Source organism: Carassius carassius, chromosome 16, assembly GCF_963082965.1.
Source record: "Carassius carassius chromosome 16, fCarCar2.1, whole genome shotgun sequence".
Taxonomy (NCBI): domain Eukaryota; kingdom Metazoa; phylum Chordata; class Actinopteri; order Cypriniformes; family Cyprinidae; genus Carassius; species Carassius carassius.
Genome location: NC_081770.1, coordinates 13,286,525 through 13,307,591, shown reverse-complemented (window position 1 = coordinate 13,307,591; position 21,067 = coordinate 13,286,525). Strand labels below are relative to the sequence as shown.

At 34.2% G+C, this 21,067-nt stretch overlaps 2 protein-coding genes across 2 annotated transcripts in view; both read right to left on the bottom strand.

The window, feature by feature from the left end:
* Nucleotides 1-21,067, bottom strand: part of LOC132159554 (uncharacterized) — a 1,375,546-nt gene that overhangs the window by 549,024 nt on the left and 805,455 nt on the right. The window contains exon 55 of the mRNA XM_059569099.1: nt 1,411-1,584. Within this exon, the coding sequence (XP_059425082.1) occupies nt 1,411-1,584 (174 nt within the window). The remainder of the gene's footprint in view (nt 1-1,410; nt 1,585-21,067) is intronic.
* Nucleotides 3,222-10,101, bottom strand: LOC132159264 (protein NLRC3-like). The gene is made up of 4 exons (XM_059568799.1): nt 9,941-10,101; nt 8,016-9,846; nt 3,425-3,595; nt 3,222-3,294 (listed from the first exon to the last, which is right to left on the bottom strand). Exons 1-4 carry the CDS (start codon nt 10,059-10,061, stop codon nt 3,222-3,224), a joined length of 2,196 nt encoding a protein of 731 aa, XP_059424782.1. The 5' UTR covers nt 10,062-10,101.

The following is a 21,067-nucleotide window of genomic DNA, read 5'->3' as shown; positions in this document are numbered from 1 at the left end:
CTACAGGAAGTAGATGAGAATTTTAGATCATGTATGTTTTTGCATTATTTTTGCCACAAAATTTGTTGTCTGTTGAATTTCTCTGATTTGCAATTTAATCAGTTTATGTCATTCCTATTCCTCACTGGTCCAATTTCTGTTGATATACAGCTGATTTCACATCTGTGGTTCAGCTTGAAATATTTCAAGTTTTATTACCTGATGACCTTTAATTTACAGGAATCATCCAGTAGTAAATTAATGAGCTGCTTCACTCCTGACTGTCCAGGATCATTTCCTCTGAGATCCAGCTCTATCAGGTGTGAAGGGTTTGATCTCAGAGCTGAAGCCAGAGCTTTATAACCTTCTTCAGTGATACTGCAGTCTGAAAGTCTAGAACAGGAATGAAACAGTATGACTATTCTAGAAATTACTTCTACATTATTTGCCTATAAAGTAAATTATATTCTGCAGACTGAAAGTCTAAAAAATATTTTATTCTTGCTTATAACATTAGTTATAATACAAATACACAACCAAAAAAAAAAATCTCAAATTAATTGCATTGTTTTGGAATCTCTGTGGTTTCAATATCAAGGTTTTAATATCAAGCAGCCAGTTAGACAACTAGTTAAAATTCTATGCAACTATTGTAAAAACAATATGCAACCACTGCAGCAACTTCAGTACACAAACAAGATATATAAAGTGAGTAATGTAACCACACAAAGGCAAATGATGTCAAATTGTCATTTACTGCAAAATTCAACCTGAGAGCTCAATTTATAAATCACTATTAGAAGACTACTGGTGTGGATCAAGGTAAGACACAGTTCATGCACTTGCTGACATTTTTACATACTTGCTCAATAACTTTTGTCATTACATCAAATGTACCTTTACAAATCATTATGAACTTGTATTTTTAGTTATCTACATTTATAGACTTCAGTTTTTACACCCTGCATTGTGAATTTTCCAACAGAAAACAGATATTCCCTATTCCTGTCCTGTCCTATCTAGAATTCCTATACCTTCTCTATAATCCTGAGTTTTCTAGTTTATTCAAACTCAATAATCTTAGTACCAATACAGTCAAATACTCACATCAGTGTGTTAATTGTACAATGTTTATCCTGCAGTAGTGGAACAAGCTTTTTCAAGTCTCCTAATTCACGTTCACTCAGATTCAGCTCTCTCAGGAATAATGGGTTTTTACCCACAATTCCAGTCACATACTGACAGGCTTCATTAGCAGCAGGACCCAAAAACCTGCAGATGGAAAGATCTAATGAGATTCAATATAGTTTTTAACAAAACATGATGATTCTCAAACTATGTTAAAGGATTTTTCTTGAATTAACTTTAATGCAACATATTTATGCTAAACAATTTAACTGCATATAACTTGTCTCACAAGTTTTGTCTCACCTCAGTGTCTTCAGTTGAAAGTTTGGATCTATTAATAAATCATTGAGCTGCTTCACTCCTGATTGTCCAGGATCATTTCCTCTGAGATCCAGCTCTATCAGGTGTGAAGGGTTTGATCTCAGAGCTGAAGCCAGAGCTTTATAACCTTCTTCAGTGATACTGCAGTCTGAAAGTCTAGAATAGGAATGAAACAGTCTGATTATTCTAGAAATTTCTTCTACATTATTCCCATAAAGTAAATTATATTTTTTTACTTGAACAGTAATTTGCAAAGAAAACTGAGAACTGAATACAAAAGGCCCAGTACCCTTCAATATTTTAAACATCAACACACATAAGAATCTGTAAAGTTGTGGCCTAATGGTTAGAGAGTTGGACTCGCAATCGAAGGGTTGTGAGTTCGAGTCTCGGGCCGGCAGGAATTGTGGGTGGGGGGAGTGCATGTACAGTTCTATCTCCACCCTCAATACCACGACTTAGGTGCCCTTGAGCAAGGCATCGAACCCCCAACTGCTCCCCAGTTGCCGCAGCACAAATGGCTCCCCACTGCTTCGGGTGTGTGTGTGTGTGTTCACTGCTCTGTGTGTGCACTTCGGATGGGTTAAGTGCAGAGCACGAATTCTGTGTATGGGTCACCATACTTGGCTGAATGTCACGTCACTGTAATATCTGGACTGCAGAATCTGGACCGTAAACATCCAGTTTTCCAGTCATTTACAAGGGTTATCTAAAACTCTACATGGGTGAAAGTCTTTCATCTGAATGATCCAAAACATTTAAGGGACCACAAAATGGCGATAAAAGAAAAAGTTTTGAAATGACCTAATAAAGGTCCACACTTAACCTGTTAGCCAGCACCCCCCATTATGGGACTCACAGCTGAAAGTGCTCTACCTAACTTATAATTGTAACAGTTTCCTATTACAGTGTGTTACAAACATAATTTTGGTGTCTTTGGAAAGAAGACACTTTGGGCTTTACTTTTTATTAACCAGATTTGATAATGCTCAAAAACATTAAAAGTTATAGACACTGAAGTGCCTTGATTTTTTTTTACCACACTTAAATATTTTTTATTTGATATAAAAATACATGAAATGAGTCCTGGAGCAATCTAGAAAAGTAATGGGTTGAAAGCCACATGTCTCATGAGTTTCTATTTCAAATCTGAATAAGATATCATGAAAAATCAAGCAAATATTCTTGCAAATATTTTTTTTCTGAGACTATGTCTAGACCCCTCACCCCCCAAATATAAGAAAATATATTTCCCAATAGTATTGAAGGTTTCTACAAAGTATTTTGTCAGTAAACATACCACTGCATAGTTTTTTTTTTTTCAATTATAAAGCACTAGACAGAAACTTAGACATCATATAAGTGATTTATTTGAGCACTAGAAAAATACAATAAGAATAATTTCAGTAAGAAAAATTAGAATAATAAGAAAAATAAAAAAAGATTTAACTTTGTTTGCCAATTACAGAAAATCCTGAGATTGCTAGAAATGCAGAATTTACAATGAATTACGACGCAAATAAGTGATGATGTGCTGATGGCCACTTATACAGATGGTAATAACACAAATGCGCCAAATATCAAATAATCCACTCTCTCTATTCATATAGACGATTTCACTTTGATAGCTGTGATCATGCAGTAATAGCGAGCTGATTGGGGCTGATTTGCACTCAAACAGATGGTAATCATGCAGATACATTCACATTCAACATAAAACACTCTCACACATATATAAAAATTGTTGAAAAATAAAACAAAGAAAAAGGCCATCTCTATAAGTTAAGCCTCAATCAGCTGACAGGTGCGTCAGAGTGTGGGGTGCTGGCTAAGAGGTTAAACCCCATTGAAATTCTGTGGTAGGACCTAGAATATACAGTTCATGTTGCAAAGTTAACAAATTACACTGAGCAGTTCTGCCCTCCTTTCTGTGGCAGACTAACCAGCTCTGAGTTAATTCCAAGTTGACTCAACACAGGATTGTCACAAAACTTACCTCAGTATCTCTAATTTGCAAGTGACATTCTTCAGCCCAATGCAGAGACACTTTACTCCTGAATCCTGCAGATTATTATTGTTCATGTTCAGCTCTTTCAGACTGCTATCTGATCCAAGAACTGTAGCCAGAGCTGGACAACTTTTGTCTGTTAGGTTACAATCATTTAGCCTACAAGAGAAATAAAGCACACCACAGAACTATTTACATGTAACATTTTTGTTAAAGGGGTCCTATGATGCTCTTTTACAAAGTCTTGATTTTGTTCTGGGGGTGTACTAGAACACGTAACTGAGAATCATATTTAGGTCAATACTGTTATTTGTTTGTGAACAAAATCTGCTGTAAGTGTGATCTATTTGAGCCCACTGAAATGCTTGAATGTAGACAATGCAGACACATCAATCGGTGTCTCTTCATTTTAGATAAAAAAAAGAAACATAAAATAACATAGATTAAATAAAATAACTCAAGCACGTTCAAATTCCCTGCTGCTGTAATGTTAACAGTTTTATTAAAATGCTACACATGCCCTATGTGACGTCTGTTTTTATATTATTTATCAACATTATACATTTTTATATTGTTTGGATTAACTAACGTTAGCCGAGTAGACAGATATAAATGTTTATTCATAACCATGTTTATTCATAGTCCAAAACATGTGCGCCAATCCATTTTTTTTTCATTGCATCTAAAAATGACTTTGTGCGTCACATTCACTTTGAGCACTCTGCGCAGAACCTGCCTCCCGCGTTGCTTCGCTGTGGACAATTTAAAGGTTGCGGTCACATTTTATACAGGAATTGTTCATTTAAATTTTTTTATGCTAACATGCAATCAAGGTCTTCGGCTACTATATAAGATACAAGTTCAGGCTACCATGCACTGTGACATTTTACCGTTTCAACTTATAAACTCCTTGAGATTTTAAAGTCAGTTTAATAGTATTGAAATTGAAGTTGAATCTAGTATAAAAAAGGTTTTAATTGCATAAATTATTTCTATGAATTAATAATATGTTAACATTACTTTTTCAACATTTAATTTTTTACGAGCTGTATTCGTTTTCTAAAAACCAAGCACCCACTTGTTTCTTTTTTAAATCTATTAATCGCTCTTATATCTCCTACAACGGGGAATTTTTTGTTCTTTTTTTTTTAGCAAGGTGCAACTGTCAGGGGAGTCAAAAGATAATTAGGCTACATCCTCATTAGAGTTGCCAATTAATTTCAGAAATGGAAAATAAGAGCTAATTGAGATTTTGTCTTTTATTTTTTTTTATAATGTTTATTCTTGTATAAAATAACTGTTTAAGAAAATAACGTAGGCTACAGTATAAGGGGTGATCCAAATATTTGTAATGATAATACATTTTTAATAATATATACCTATATCTGCCTGCAGTTAAAAAGTGATCATATCTGTTTTGCTTTAACAATATAGGCTACAATTATTCTAAATAAATATATAAATAAAAAGCCATTCGGCATGAGTACATTTTACCATTATAGAATTGGGGTAGTAATTTAGGAGGTGACAATACTGTGAAATTACAAATGGCATGCGATTTTAAAGCATAACAACTGAAGGTCTGAAATGTTAGGATTTGTACTTCAATATAATGAGGTCCAAGTTTAAGAATAGCCTACACTAGTTTTTATTTTTTTTCTATTTAACAGCATTAACTTACAATGAAATATGTCATTCTTCAGGTAGACTGAATGTTTTCCTGCCTTGCAAAATGTTGGGTTTATGATCAATGAGTTGTATCAGCTCAAACTGATTTTGTAAATTCAAAGCTGACGGTGAAGCTGCGTCAGTAAGCGCTCGCGCTCGCTGTGAAGAGGGAGCAGCTGACGGAGGATCCCACTTGGTTTTAAAGCCTTCCTCAAACGCCTAGATTCACAAATAACAATGATTTTCACAAAAATAATGATTTATTATCAATTGATAATTTGTTATTATTATTGTCTAGTTCAAATATTAATATGGGCTGCGAGAAAATAATGAATACAAAGACTAGCTACGGCTGCTGTAAGTGCGGGCATATTTCAACCCATTAACATGACAACAAAGCGCAGCAAGAAAACAGACCGAATTCAGTTCGGCTGGAGGGGGTTGGGTTTTTTGAGGGGGAAGTTCTGTATAGTATGTGGGGGTTGAGATAAAGGTGTGTATTTCTTGCTCTTTCATATGGACAGTGTCTTATGAGAGTTTCAAATTTGCAGAACAGGTTTACATACGTAGGACAAATGCCTGTCGCTTTGGTTTTAGAATAATGCTGAAGAAAGGTTTGATCCACTTTAAATGTTGACTACTGTATAGCGCAATATAGGTTATTAGTTATCATAACTTAATTTCAGAGGAAGTTGCCTTAACTAAAAAAAAAACTGTTGCATTAATTTTATTTGTTGTGTCAATACAATATTGTTTAGAGTGTGAAATATAAATTCTGTCAGAATGTAGCATATTCATTACCAATATATTGAAGCATCTCTTTATTTTTTTCTACATCCCAAACAGATTCCAGACATCAGTAGAGTATCCGTCTATAAACATGTTTTATAGGCTGTTTTAGATGGAGTTTTTGAAGACAGTATTTAATAGGTCTGCCCCCACGTAAGATTTTTCTAGTTACTAGTCGTTCATTTGTGAAAATTAAACTAATTGCAGTTTTATATTAAATTTACATCTATAAGCCATAATGAGCCTTAATATATTCTACGCTCAAGCAAATGCATTAAGTTTGCCAAAAAGCAAAGGCAGAAGTACCTTAATAATTGTGAAAAAGGAGACATTTTAATTATGTATTAATAAACAAATGGTTTCTTGTCTGCTGTAAGATGAAACTCACAGTGCTGGCTCTCTCTCCACATGGACGCGCCTTTAAACAGAAATACAACCTTCACAGATTACATAATGCTTTTGTTTTGAATTGATTTGTTTAAAAGTAGACATTTGAAGCTTTCTGTAGTTATATTTCTCATGTATGTGAGACACCCAAATTTTAAGTTAATTAATTATCAGGAGAACATTCAAGTGATTGAGAGGGCGCCTCCCTGTCATGCATGCGCATTAATAATTTTTGCACAAACATGAATATGAATAATAGTTCACATTTTGCATATGCATTACAAAGTAAATCATTTTTACATGCAATTATCCAAAATAAAATCAAACAAGATTTGTAATGAAGATAAAATATGTAGACAAATAAGAATTAATGCTGCATGTAGCACTCGCATCATGCAAATCATGCACTCTGATATTTTACACACCTGCATTAAAATGTGACTGAAATTTATTTAATTTTTTAGTTAAATTATATGAAAGCAAGTAAAGAAGGCTCCCTTTAAAATCACTGTCAATTAATAAAGCTCTTATTAACATTGTGTGTATTTTTATGATGAGAGAACTTGAGTTTAAATGTGAGAACGATTTATTAATCTGTTTATTCTTTTTTTAAGTTTCAAGGATTTCTCTAAACCATGCAGGTTAAATTTATTTGTTTCTTATTTTAATTAGGCCTAAGTAATGGGAGTGATACTGTACAGTGCCTCACATTTTACTAAAATATTAAATATGTATCTACAGTGTTTTTCTTTAATTTTCCCCGACTACAGCCGTCAAATGTAACACATAACTGAGGCAAAGCTGACGTCTATTTACGAAAATGTGCTTTGACACGCTTGTTTGATAACTTGTGGTTAAAGCACCACTCAACAGTCAAAAGCTGCAAATGCACTTTGCAGACTCGGCAGCGGCGGCACACACGGTGGTAGAATCAAAAGGAAAGGATGTGATGTTCATAACATGTAAACTACAGTAATAATCAAGAGTGGGAAGTGATGCCCTCTGGGGACATTTTTGCCAGGGGTGTTTTTACACCTCAGACAAGGTATGAGAAGGAAAAAATCATTATGAAAATGTAATATATATAGTGGTTATTTTCGGAAAATCACAAGTATTTTGAGCAGTAGGATTATAAAAAAAATCTGCTACTGTAAAATTAAATTAAGCAGCCTTTATAAAATTGCTAAATCTATCTTTCGGTACTTTTTTACTTAAGTACATAAAAAAAATTGAGTACTTTTATACTTTCACTTTTACTTTTACTGGAGGATTATTTTATTATATATGTCTGTACTTGACTCAAGTACTTGATTTGTGTCCACCACTGCCTTTTGGAGTGGACTTAAGAGTTCTGTAACTTTCTAGATCTTTTTTTTTTAATTTTTTACAAAAATATACACGCTGACTAAAAAAAGCAATTTCATTGATAAAGTAATACATTTAATAAATAATAGCAATCTTGATTAAAACAATAAAATGCAATGTTTATAGATTTAATAATAATCAATCATTCATTTAAAGTGCTAGCTCTATCATCTTAATAAATCTCTGGAGGATTAAATTAATTTTTGAATTACAAAAATATAATTCAACCATAAATGTATCATTCATTTATGCATGGTAAATGGTTAATAATCACTGTAGATCAGAGGTGTCCAAAACTGCTATAGATCAATGTAGAAAATCTATTTTTAAATGAGAACAAAACATGGCAAAATTTGAATAAATGACTTACAAAGCTCTTTTGGTAGTTTTGATGACTGCCGATAATCTAATGAGACACTCGTCTGATTTCTTGAATTTCTGAAGCTCAAAATCCTCCATCTCCTCCTCTGATGTTAACAACACAAAGGCCAAAGCAGACCACTGGGCAGGTGAAAGATCAGAAGTTGAGAGACTTCCTTCACTAAGTTGAGTCTGAATCTCTTTCACCAGAGTTTGATCATTCAGTTCATTCAGACAGTAGAACAGATTGATGGATCTCTCTGGAGACAGATTATCCTCTAGTTTCTGCTTGATGTACTTAACTACTTCCATTTTGCTCTGGTCAATGCCATCTTGCTGTGTTAAAAGACCTCTTAAAAGTAGACGATTAGACTGGAGTGACATACCAAGGAGGAAACGAAGAAAAAGATCCAGGTGTCCATTGTCACTCTCGAGTGCCTTGTCCACTGCAGTCTTTAGCAAATCAATCATGGCTTCATTGTTTTTTTCCTGTTCTGTAGAGTCTTGAAAAAATACACTTTTCTTGTTGATTCCTAGAAACAAATGTGCATAAAGGGCTGCAATGAACTCTTGAATGCTCAAGTGAACAAAACAGTACATGGTACCAAGAATGATCCCTGTTTCCTCTTTAAAGATCTGGGTACACATGCCTGAATACACTGATGCTTTAGATACGTCAATACCATAGGCTTCCAGGTCTGTGTCATAGAAGATCAGATTGTTTCTTTCCAGCTGATGAAATGCAAGTTTTCCCAGTGAAAGGATGGCATCTTTATCCCAGGAAACACCTGGTGTGTATTCTCCATCATATTTTCGTCTGCTTTGCTGAATTTGAAAGCGAAGAAAGTGTGTGTACATTTGTGTCAGAGTCTTGGGAATGTCTTCAGTATTTGATTCCTGCAGTGTTTTGGAGGCATCATCGACCTGATTGTTTTTCAGATCATTATTTATTCTCTCTTCCAAAATGTTCTGGAGAACAGTGGCTGAAATCCAGCAGAACACTGGGATGTAGCACATGATAAAAAGACTCTTTGATTGTTTAACATGATCAATGATTCCACTGGCCAGATTCTGATCAGTGAATCTTTTTTTGAAGTATTCTTCTTTTTGTGCATCATTGAATCCTCTAACCTCTGTAACCTGGTCAATACAGTTAGGAGGAATCTTACTGGCAGCTGCTGGTCTAGTTGTGATCCAGATGAGAGCAGAAGGAAGCAGATTTCCCTTGATGAGGTTTGTTAGAAGAACATCCAGAGAGGCTGGTAAAGATAGATCATGCCATGTTTCATTACCATCAAAGTTTAGAGGAAGACGACATTCATCCAAACCATCAAGGACAAACAGGACTTTGAAATAGTTCCTTCTTTTAAGGTTCAGTGTTTTTATTTCTGGGAAAAACTGACTTATAATACTGGTCAAACTTTGTATTTCTTTCTCCTTTACGTTCAACTCTCTAAAAGGAAGAGGAAATATGAAGCTGATATCTTGATTTCCTTTTCCTTCAGCCCAATCCAGAACAAACTTTTGCACAGAGATTGATTTTCCGATACCAGCAACTCCTTTTGTCAGTACAGTTCTGATCTGCTTGTCTTGTTCAGAAGCTTGAAACATCTTTGTGCATTCTACCTGTATCTCTTGTGATTCTTGATGCCTGGAAGTAACTTCAATCTGTCTTACCTCATGTTCAGTATTAACATGTTCACGACCACCCTGAGTGATATAGAGATCTGTGTAGATGTTATTCAGAAGTGTAGAGTCACCTTGCTTTGCAATTCCTTCAAACACACATTGATACTGATTCTTTAGGTTACTTTTTAGTTGATGAATGAAGAGCAGCTCATCTAAAAACCAGAAGAAAAATATAGATATTTGTAACAGGATTTTCTCTCCTATGTTAATTTGAGGCAATATGACAGATGGTCATGAGTCTCTTACCTTCTAGAGTATCAGCAGCTACATCTTGCTTCATATCTCTCAAGAAGTAGAGAGTGAGATCGAGAGCCATTTCATTGATACTGCATCTATTCTTATTAAAGTCCTCCACAAAGAATTGCATGTTCTCTTTTTGTAATATTTTCTTAAACTTCTCCAGCTCATTTTTCAGAAATTGGATTATTTTGCTCTCAAGGTCCTACAAAGTAAGAAAAAGAAGCAATCAATCAGTCGAGACTGCGTAAATGCTGGAGAGCACAAAAAGTGTTTGCTTAATAGCTTGTTTCTTTTCTAAGAAGGATTAATTAATTTACTGCTTATTTCTATTTTGTATTCTCATTATAATTTTTTTTTTCATTTTGGCTGCAACAATTTGAAATAAGAATAAAAGCCTTGGGCTAAAAATAAGTTAATTGTTAATTGTTAAAACGTTACTGCATTTAAATGGTGAATTGTCCTGCAAGAGTTTATATTTCAGTCCACTTTCTTTCCACCCTCACATTTAACAAGTTCTTCAAGTAAATTATTGTTGGCTCTCAACAACACTCTAACATCACATGCAGAATGCAATCCAAAACTGTAAACCTGTGTCCTATCTGCACCTTTGTGCTGATTTCATTCTGGCATTTGCTGATAAATCAGCTTTTAGTATATTGGGCTTGACTGAGTCCTGGATTTGTCAAGAGGACAGGAATAACTTCTCCTTCACAGTTCTTTTACAATGCTGATATTGTAACAACTCCTATAAAACTCCACATTAGAGCTGTATGATTAATCATTAAAAGATTGCGATCTCAATTCAGACAACCAAGCAATCTCATTTCTAAATGACAACGATTCCCTGAGTCTATTAAACCTTTGACAAAGTCTTAAAGGGTCATTCAAATATATATATATATATATATATATATATATATATATATATATATATATATATATATATATATATATATATATATATATATATATATATATACACACACACACACACACACACTTAAAGGGTCATTCAAATATATATATATATATATATATATATATATATATATATATATATATATATATATATATATATATATATATATATATATATATACACACACACACACACACACACACACACACACACAGTATCTCACAAAAGTGAGTACACCCCTCACATTTTAGCAACCATTTTAGTATATTTTCTCAAGGCACAGCACTATAGAAATTATACTTGGGTATATTTTAGAGTAGTCAATGTGAAAACTCTGTGTGACCCTGGCCACTGTACTGCAACTCCGTTTCAATCTCCTTATAGCCTAGGCCATCTTTGTGGAGAGTAACAATTCTAATTCTTAAATCCTCAGAGAGTTCTTTGCCATGAGGTGCCATGTTGGACATCCAGTGGTCTGTTTAAGAGAATTGTACTCAAACCAATCTTAACTGCTCTAATACAAGATAAACAAATTTGTATGGCCTCGAAAAGCAGACAAAAATATGAACATGATGAATTGGACATGCATGGTTAAATGGCGTACAGCTGTTGTAACTTAAGGTGTACTCACATTTGTTTCCAGCTATATTGACAATAATGGCTGTATGTTAAGTTATTTTCAGATAGTAAATCTTTACTGCTATACAAGCAGCACATTGACTACTCTAAAATATATCCAAATTGATTTCTATAGTATTGCCCCTTAGGAAGATATACTAAAATTGTTGCTTAATATGACCAAAGATGACAGTAAAAATAAATCTGCATCGTTTATCCTGTTGTTCTTTAATTCGTAAAATTTGCCACCTTTCATTGAAGGAAAATAATTGAAAGTGGGGGGAAATCACATTATGAAATAAATGTTTTTCTTTAAATAATTGCTGGCCAAAATTATTGGCTCACTTTTATGAAATAATTTTTGCAACCTCCATTTGCCAAGATAACAGCTCTGTGTCTTCACCTATAATGCCTGATGAGTTGGAGAACACCTGACAAGAGATCAGAGACCATTCCTTCATGCAGAATCTCTACAGATCCTTTAGATTCCCAGCTCCATGTTGGTGGTGCTTCTCCAGTTCACTCCATTCATTTTCTTCAGTGTTCAGGTAAGGGGATTGGGACGACCATGACAGAAGCTTCATTTTGTGCTGTTTTTTTTTTTGGATGTTTGTTTTGGATCCTTGTCCTGATGGAAGATCCAACCGCGGCCCATTATTAGCAGAAGCGGTCAGGTATTGATTTTTTATCTGTTGGTATTTGATAGAATCCATGATACCATGTATCTCAACAAGATATTCAGGACCTGAAGCAAAAAATTGGCCTACCTCATTAAATATCCAGCAGTGAGTTTTAACAGTGGGCATGGGCTACTTTTTATTCATGTGTTGACCATAGAAGTCGGTCCCTTTTGAAGTTCCAGTCCTGTCTGACAACAGAATGAGCTGGAGATAGTTTCTGGATGAGAGCAGAGGATTTTTCTTGAATCCCTCCATAACAACTTGTGGGGATGTAGGAGCTGTTTACTAATTTTTTTTAGGCTTTCAGAGACTCAAGACTCAATTACTAAATTAGAATGTCATGGAAAAGTTAATTTATTTCAGTAATTCAACTCAAATCGTGAAACTTGTGTATTAAACAAACTACTTCGGTCTATGTGCACTGAATTTAAGTCTTTGGTTCTTTTAATTGTGATGATTTTGGCTCACATTTAACAAAAACCCACCAATACACTATATCAACAAATTACAATATAGTGACATGCCAATGAGCTAATTTCTGTCAACTCAAAACACCTGCAAAGGTTTCCTGAGCCTTCAAAATGGTCTCTCCATTTGGTTCACTAGGCTACACAATAATGGGGAAGACTGACAGTTGTCCAGAAGACACACATTGACACCCTTCACAAGGAGCGAAAGCCACAAACATTAATTGCCAAAGAAGCTGGCTGTTCACAGAGTGCTGTATCCAAGCTTGTTAACAGAAAGTTGAGTGGAAGGAAAAAGTGTAGAAGAAAAAGGTGCACAACCAACTGAGAGGACTGCAGCCTTATGAGGATTGTCAAGCAAAATCGGTTATAGAATTTGAGTGAACTTCACAAGTAATGGACTGAGGCTGGGTTCAAGGCATACAGACGTGTCAAGGAATTTGGCTACAGTTGTCGTATTCCTCTTGTTTAGCCACTATTGAACCAAAGACAATGTCACAGGCGTCTTACCTGGGCTAAGGAGAAGAAGAACTGGACTGTTACCCAGTGGTCCAAAGTCTTCTTTTCAGATGATAGCAAGTTTTGTATTTCATTGTATTGTGTTGCTTGAAGTTGCTTGAAGTCCAGTGTTAGGTTTCCACAGTCTGTGATAATTTGGGGTGCAATGTCATCTGCTGGTGTCAGTCCATTGTGTTTTTTGAAAACCAAAGTCACTGCACCTGTTTACCAAGAAATTTTGGACCACTTCATGCTTCCTTCTGCTGACCAGCTTTTTAAAAATGCTGATTTCACTTTCCAGCAGGATTTTGCACCTGCCCACACTGCCAAAAACACCAAAAGTTGGTTAAATGACCATGGTGTTGGTGAGCTTGACTTGCCAGCAAACTATTGGAATCTATAGGGTATTGTCAAGAGGAAAATGAGAAACGAGACAAATGCAGTTGAGCTGAAGGACACGGTCAAAAAACCTGGGCTTCCAGACCACTTCAGCAGTGCCACATACTGATCACCTCCATGCCACGCTGAATTGAGGCAGTAATTAAAACAAAAGGAGCCCCTACCAAGTACCGAGTACATACACAGTAAATTAACATACTTTTCAGAAGGCCAACAATTCACAATTTTTTTTTTTTTTTTATATTGGATTGGATACTTATGAAGTATTCTTATTTGTTGAGATAGTGAATTGGTGGGCTTTTGTTAAATTGTGAGCCAAAATCATCACAATTAAAAGAACCAAAGACTTAAACTACTTCAGTCTGTGTGCACTGAATTTATTTAATACAAGAGTTTCACAATTTTAGTTCAATTACTGAAATAAATTAACTTTTCCACGACATTCTAATTTATTGAGATGCACCTGTAATCTCCCAATCAATTTTTAATTGATCCTTGGAGAGATTTTGGACACTCAAACTTTCCTCCTCACCATTCATTAGGACAATTTAGACACACGTCCTCTTCCAGGAAGATTTGTAACATCTTTAGTTGTTTGGAACTTCTGAATTATTGCCATGATGGTGGAAATGGGGATTTTCAATGCTCTAGCTACACTGTAAAACCCGACAAGTTAACTTAACTCAAACCGTTTGAGTAAACAGATTGCCTCGATTTAAACCATGTAAGTTTTAAAACTTTGCATTCAAGTAATTAACTGTGATTAACTAAGTGCTGATTGAGAATTAGTGATGAACAGCTGCTGTTAACAAACAGAATCACTGAAGAAAAGAGAAACACAAGAACTACTACAACTGACTTCAGACACAGTCTTAGATGAAATCAACTGAAATAAAATACATGAAATCTCTCAAGATCTGATTAAACAATCCACAAACAGCATCACCAGCTCCACTTATTAATAACCAGACTGACTTTATTTCTGTCAGACGTCTACAGAAGATCTTATTGAGAATGAACTAAGGTTTAGATGTTGATTTATTGTTTAATTTGAAGTAACCATGTTAGAGATCAGTGTTTGCTTTAGTTGGGCTCTTGACCCTTGATTTCTGTTTTCTCTGGCTGTTATAACCATGTTTTTCTGAAACATGTTTGTTGTATCTCAAAAGCCCAGAAAAATATCATGTGTTAACCTGTATCTAGGTGTAGGTTGTTATACTTTATATTGGTGATGATAATCATCAATTACTGAACTGTATGAAGTCTGATCTCTGACGAAATATGTGTTGTGTTATTTGATTGATTAGAGTAAAAGTGATTCTAAGAGCCAGTGGTTCTGTGATAATCAGTTAATCTGAATGACTTTTCAAATAATGTGGTCTTCTATGGTGTCAACTAGTCACACAAAGACATCAATAATCAGAATATGAACCTCAACAATGGTGACCATGAAAAAAAAAATGCTGCAGAGCATGCTGGGAGCCATGGATGAGTTTTGTACTACAATAGTACCCAGCATGCATTGCAGCATGTTTTTTTCGTCACCATTATAGAGGTTCATTTTCTGATTATTAATGTCTGTGTTTGACCAATTACTGGCAATGAAGATAAATGTATGTGTACAAAATGTTTAGAAAGTCAATTTTATATTAACTGATTATCACAGAGCCACTGGCTCTTAGTGTCATTTTTACTAGAACCACTTCAACTAATTACACAACATCTATTTCATCGGAGATTAGACTCCATACGGATCAATAACTGTGAATAATAATGAATAATTATCATCACCAATATAAAGTATAATAACCTACACTTAGGTACAGGTTAACACCTGATGATATTTCTTCTGAGCTATTGGTTTACAACAAATGTGTTTTAGAAACACAGTTATAACACCCAGAGAAAAGACTAAGACAAAAATCAAGGGTCAAGAGCCCAACTAAAGCAAACACTGATCTCTAACATGGTTACTTCAAATGAAACAATAAATCAACATCTAAACCTTAGTTCATTCTCAATAAGATCTTCTGTAGACGTCTGACAGAAATAAAGTCAGTCTGGTTATTAATAAGTGCAGCTGGTGATGCTGTTTGTGGGGTTGTTTAATCAGATCTTGAGAGATTTCATGTATTTTATTTCAGTTGATTTCATCTAAGGCTGTGTCTGAAGTAAGTTGTAGTAGTTCTTGTGTTTCTCTTTTCTTCAGTAATTCTGTTTGTTAACAGCAGCTGTTCATCACTAATTCACAATTATCACTCAGTTAATCACTTAATTACTTAATTGCAATGTACATCTTCTTTCAGCGAACTCAACTGAATTAAGTTCAGAGTACTCATAACTGTTAGTTTTTTCAACTTAAATGGTTTAAGGCAATCGGTTTCCTCAAATGGTTTGAGTTAACATAACTTGTCAGGTTTGAAAGAGGCTGTGTCTGAAGTCAGCTGTAGTTCCTTTCTCTCTTTTCTTCAGTAATTCTGTTTGTTAACAGCAGGTGTTCATCACTAAAGCTGAATTATCACTCAATTAATCACTTAATTACTTAATTGCAATGTATATCTTCTTTCAATGAACTCAACTGAATTAAGTTCAGAGTACTCATAACTGTTAGTTTTTTCAACTTAAACGGTTTAAGGCAATCGGTTTCCTCAAATGGTTTGAGTTAACATAACTTAAGGATATCTGTTTACTAAAACCATTTGAGTTAAGTTTACTTGTCGGGTTTTACAGTCAAGGCAATCGGTTTACTCAAACGGTTTGAGTTAAGTTAACTTGTCGGGTTTTACAGTGTATTTTCTTAGTCACTTTCTATTTTGTGAAACTTAATCTTTTGCTGCACATCAGAACTATATTCTTTGGTTTTACTCATTGTGATAAATGATTAAGGGAATTTATTTATACTCCTCTGAAACAGGAAGTCATGGCTGGACAATTTCATGTTCATGATCACCCTGCTGTGTTAAAAATATGCAAATATGATGATATGTTTTACAAAATTCTAGGTGTGCCAATAATTCTGGCCAATGTGTTTTAGAGAAAGACATTTATTTCATAATCTGATTTGCCCCCACTTTCAATTACCTTCCTTCAATGAAAGTTTAGATTTTTGCTAATCTTATGAACTAAAGATCAAACGGTTAGATTTGTTTTTACAGTCATCTTTGATTGTATTTAAAAAATGGTGCCAATAATTCTGACCACAACTATGTGTGTGTGTGTGTGTGTGTGTGTTCATTGGATATAATTAAACATCTATGAAAATGTGTTTTTCCTACCTTGAAGATCCATGGGAGATTGTCTTTGAAATTATTTTGTTTCCTGTCAGTCTGAAAGTCTGAATCTAGTGTCTCATATTGAACCCTGTTAAGAAATTAAATACTGAATTTCCATGAAAAATATCTCCCACATCTTTTTAACAAAGAAAAAAAAAGCATTTGGCGTACAAGCTGACAGCATTATTTAAGTATAGAATCTGGGTAACTATTTTTCTTTAGCTCATGGCAAAGCATTGTGGTACTGACTGAGGATGCATGGTTAATTCAACTAAAATTGTTATCACTGTATGGGCTTAGTGTAATTATCAAACTGCAAAAGACTATGATCTAATTGCATAAATATACAGTGTGCTGCACTGTACGTTTTAGAGTGAAGCACAGCAATGTGTTAATTTACATGTGCACAGCTTATTTCAGTCAGTGTCTCAGAGCAGCTTGGTCATTAGCAAAATATGGTTTCTCACAAACTCCAGCTCTGCATATTTTGTGATTTTAATGTGCATTTGAGAACACAAGAAGCACAAGGTGCAATTTTTCACATTCACATAACTATTTAAAGATATTTAAACTATATTTGCAATCATTTATCATTATATCATTTATCATTAATCGTTTTGTAAGTATTTATAAACCTGTTTTCAACTAAATATAGAAATGTAAAGGTCTTCAAAAAATAAATAAATAAAATTAGTATTATATTATATTATATTATAATTTTACTACAGTGGAAATCATGAAAATTTGTGTATGTAAATGTAATGTGTTACTTATTATTGAATAATAGTTGAATAATAAAAATGTAATTTTAATTGTATCACATTTTATAAGTGTGCAACAGTGAGAAGTGCTGTTTATGTTGTAATATATTTATGCTTGAAAACAAGCGACACATTTGTTACTGCAAAATGTCATGCCCTGCATGTTCATTAATTCAGTACATTAAATATATATATATATATATATATATATATATATATATATATATATATATATATATATATATATATATATTGCTATAAATAGAACATAACAAAATATGAATAAAGTTGAATTTTTCTATTTTTTCTTATGCTCTAAACAATGTAATGACATGGGAAAAAATACTAAATTCATAAAGCTTATTTTTTCTGGGTCTCAAATCATGTTCATTCTGACAGAGAAAATATTAATGTGCTCCCTAGTGGCTGCCTTTGTAAGTATATTATTGGAAAGAAGCTCCAGAATGAGCTTAATAAAGAGTAAAACAGCTAAAACATACATCATGTTCATATATTTAGTGAAATTCCATCACATAAACAACAACTGATAAATTAGCTACAGAGCAACATGATGTAAAACACATGCAATAATTCAATTAAATTAAATTTAAGTTTATTTGTATAGCGCTTTTTACAATACAAATTGTTACAAAGCAACTTTACAGAAAATTATGTTTCTACAATATTTAGTAGTAGCTTATATGTGGTGACTGTCAGTTTGTGCACGTATGACAGGATTTGTAGAAAAATTAATACAAGACGTAGTCAGCCAGAAGATGAACATTATTAATAATTAATAATTATTATATGATGCAGTCACACTAGTAGCAATATTTGTTAGTTCTGTTTGTTGATTCAGGGTTGGCATCATCTGAGGTCCTCTGAGGGTCAGCATCATCTCTTCTCAGGTGTTGTGGATCCAGACTGAAGCTTGTGTAAATCCTTGTTACAAAACATAGAAACAAATAGAGACATGCAATACCTTTTGTGGGATGATGGTGTTTCCTCACTAAGGTTTGGTGGAATATCACACGACCAATCACTCTTCACAGACACATAGCTGAACACATGTGAGTCTGATCTTTCCCTAACACAGACCAGAGAAAAAATAAATAAATAAATAAATAAAAACTTTAGTCTAATTCGAAGACATTTGATGTGATAAAATTCAGTATAACTGTAGATTTGTCTTTCTAAGTATTAGCAAATGTTGTATTTATGTATGTTTGCCTGTTCTGTCTTACCATGGTGAATTTATGCCCTCTAGTGGCTACCTGTGTAATTGTATTGTTGAAAAGACAGCTTATACTAAAGAATAAATCAATTTAACAGACATCTCATTCTGTGGTTTACGGTTTTATCCAGTCAAGTAGACTAATCACTAGGGTTGCCACCTTCAATATAGAGAAATAAGGGACGCCTGGGTGGGGTGGGGGTAGACACCCCTCGGGGCCTCGACGACCACAGGTCCGATAAGTGAAGTGTGAAGTGAAGTGACATTCAGCCAAGTATGGTGACCCATACTCAGAATTTGTGCTCTGCATTTAACCCATCCGAAATGCACACACACAGAGCAGTGAACACACACACACACTGTGAGCACACACCCGGAGCAGTGGGCAGCCATTTATGCTGCGGCGCCCGGGGAGCAGTTGGGGGTTCCTTGGGTGCCTTGCTCAAGGGCACCTAAGTCGTGGTATTAAAGGTGGAGAGAGAACTGTACATGCACTCCCCCCACCCACAATTCCTGCCGGCCCGGGACTCGAACTCACAACCTTTCGATTGGGAGTCCGACTCTCTAACCATTAGGCCACGACTTCCCCAAACGTGCCAGTGGTGGTAAATCACAACTTAAAACATGTTTTCATAAAAATATTAATTGCTAATGAACTTAAGTAATTGTATAAGGTGGCGTGAACACAGATTTTGGATAAAATTTTCACAGAAAATGAACACAGATTTTTGGATACTGTTTGCAGACAGTAACACCATCCAAACCACATAATAAATAACCGATCTATAAACATTTCTGAATTCATGTAAAACACACAATTTTTTTTATTTATTATTATTGGTAAGTTAATCTATTTTATATAGTCAATTGTTCATTCTACAGTAGCCTATTGAATAATGCAATCATTTAAATTAGTTAAGTTGTTTATTTGCTTCACTTAGGCACTATATTTGTATTATTAAATATATCTATCTTATCTCTTATTAAAATAATGCTTATGTGTCTGACTGTACACCTTAACCGTAATAAACAAATCGCAAACACTTTAAAATAAGGTTCATTAGTTAACTATATTAATTATCATTAACTAATAATGGGTGGGGTATCTGGAGCAGCCTCCGCCATAGACATATAAATACCTAGACGCCTCATTGGCCGCTCGACCGCACGTCAACGTCGCCGCCGTATTGGAGCGGGCAACTCTCATAACTCTCACGATAATAAAAACAGATCTCGGGGTGTTATCTTTCATAGGTAAGACTCAACCGTTATTTCTCGATGTTTTTTGGTCATTTTTAACATTATGTTGACAGCTTAATTAACCACTAGTGTCAGACTATTAATAGCGATATCGCTAACGTAGTTAGCAGTAAAAGCTGAGACTTTATAAAAATTCTAAGTTTAAATGAATTCTTATTTACGTTTATATCATAAACTAAATGGTGTTATGAGCACAATATGTACAGTGAGCACTTTGACTGTCTAGATTAGTGATGAAGCTAAAGCATCACTACCGTTACTTGTTTACAAAGATTAAGTGGTAACACTTTAGAATCATGGTCCATTAATGTTAGTAAATCCATTAATTAACATGAACAAACAATGAACAATACATTTATTACTGTATTTATTCATCTTTGTTAATGTTAGTTAATGAAAATACAGTTATTCAATGTTAGTTCATGCTAATTCAGAGTGCATTAACTAATGTTAACAAGCACAACTTTTGATTTAAATAATGCATTAGTAAATGTGGAAATTAACATCAACTAAGATTAATAAATGCTGTAGAAAGATTGTTCTTGCTAAGATCATGTTAACTAAAGTAGTTAACTAACATTAACTAATGGACCATTATTCTAAAGTGTTACCGATTAAGTTTATCATCACTTAATTTTAAGGATTTCATAGCTTTTCATAAAACTGTGAACTGATTTTATGTATTTTATTATTATTTTCTCTTCCCTTTTAGCCAGTTGCAAACAGGACAAGGAAAGCTGAGGAAAGCTGTTCTCTGCATTTCCAAGAGACAAGACTATACCTCCACAGACTAATGTTGTGTTTGTACTAAACCCAGAGCAGCCCTGAATGAATTTCTGCTCATAGTCCAACCACCCCCCTCTCTGTTTCTCTCTGTAAAGATAATTTTTACAACAATATAATTTAATATAAATAATATAATTACCTTATTAAATGTTTCTGTCAAATATTTGGAGGTGGATGTGCACACTGGTGGTGTTTGAGGAGATTCATCCTTCTATGTAAAGTGCTTGAGTGCCCAGAAA

Coding starts and splice junctions, on each gene's coding strand:
- LOC132159264 (XM_059568799.1), bottom strand. CDS start 10,061: ATGCAATTCTTTGTGGAGGACTTTAATAAGAATAGATGCAGTATCAAT. Junction 3,596..8,015: donor AAAACTACCAAAAGAGCTTT/GTAAGTCATTTA, acceptor TTTCTCTTGTAG/GCTAAATGATTGTAACCTAA. Junction 3,295..3,424: donor TGCAAATTAGAGATACTGAG/GTAAGTTTTGTG, acceptor TGTATATTCTAG/GTCCTACCACAGAATTTCAA.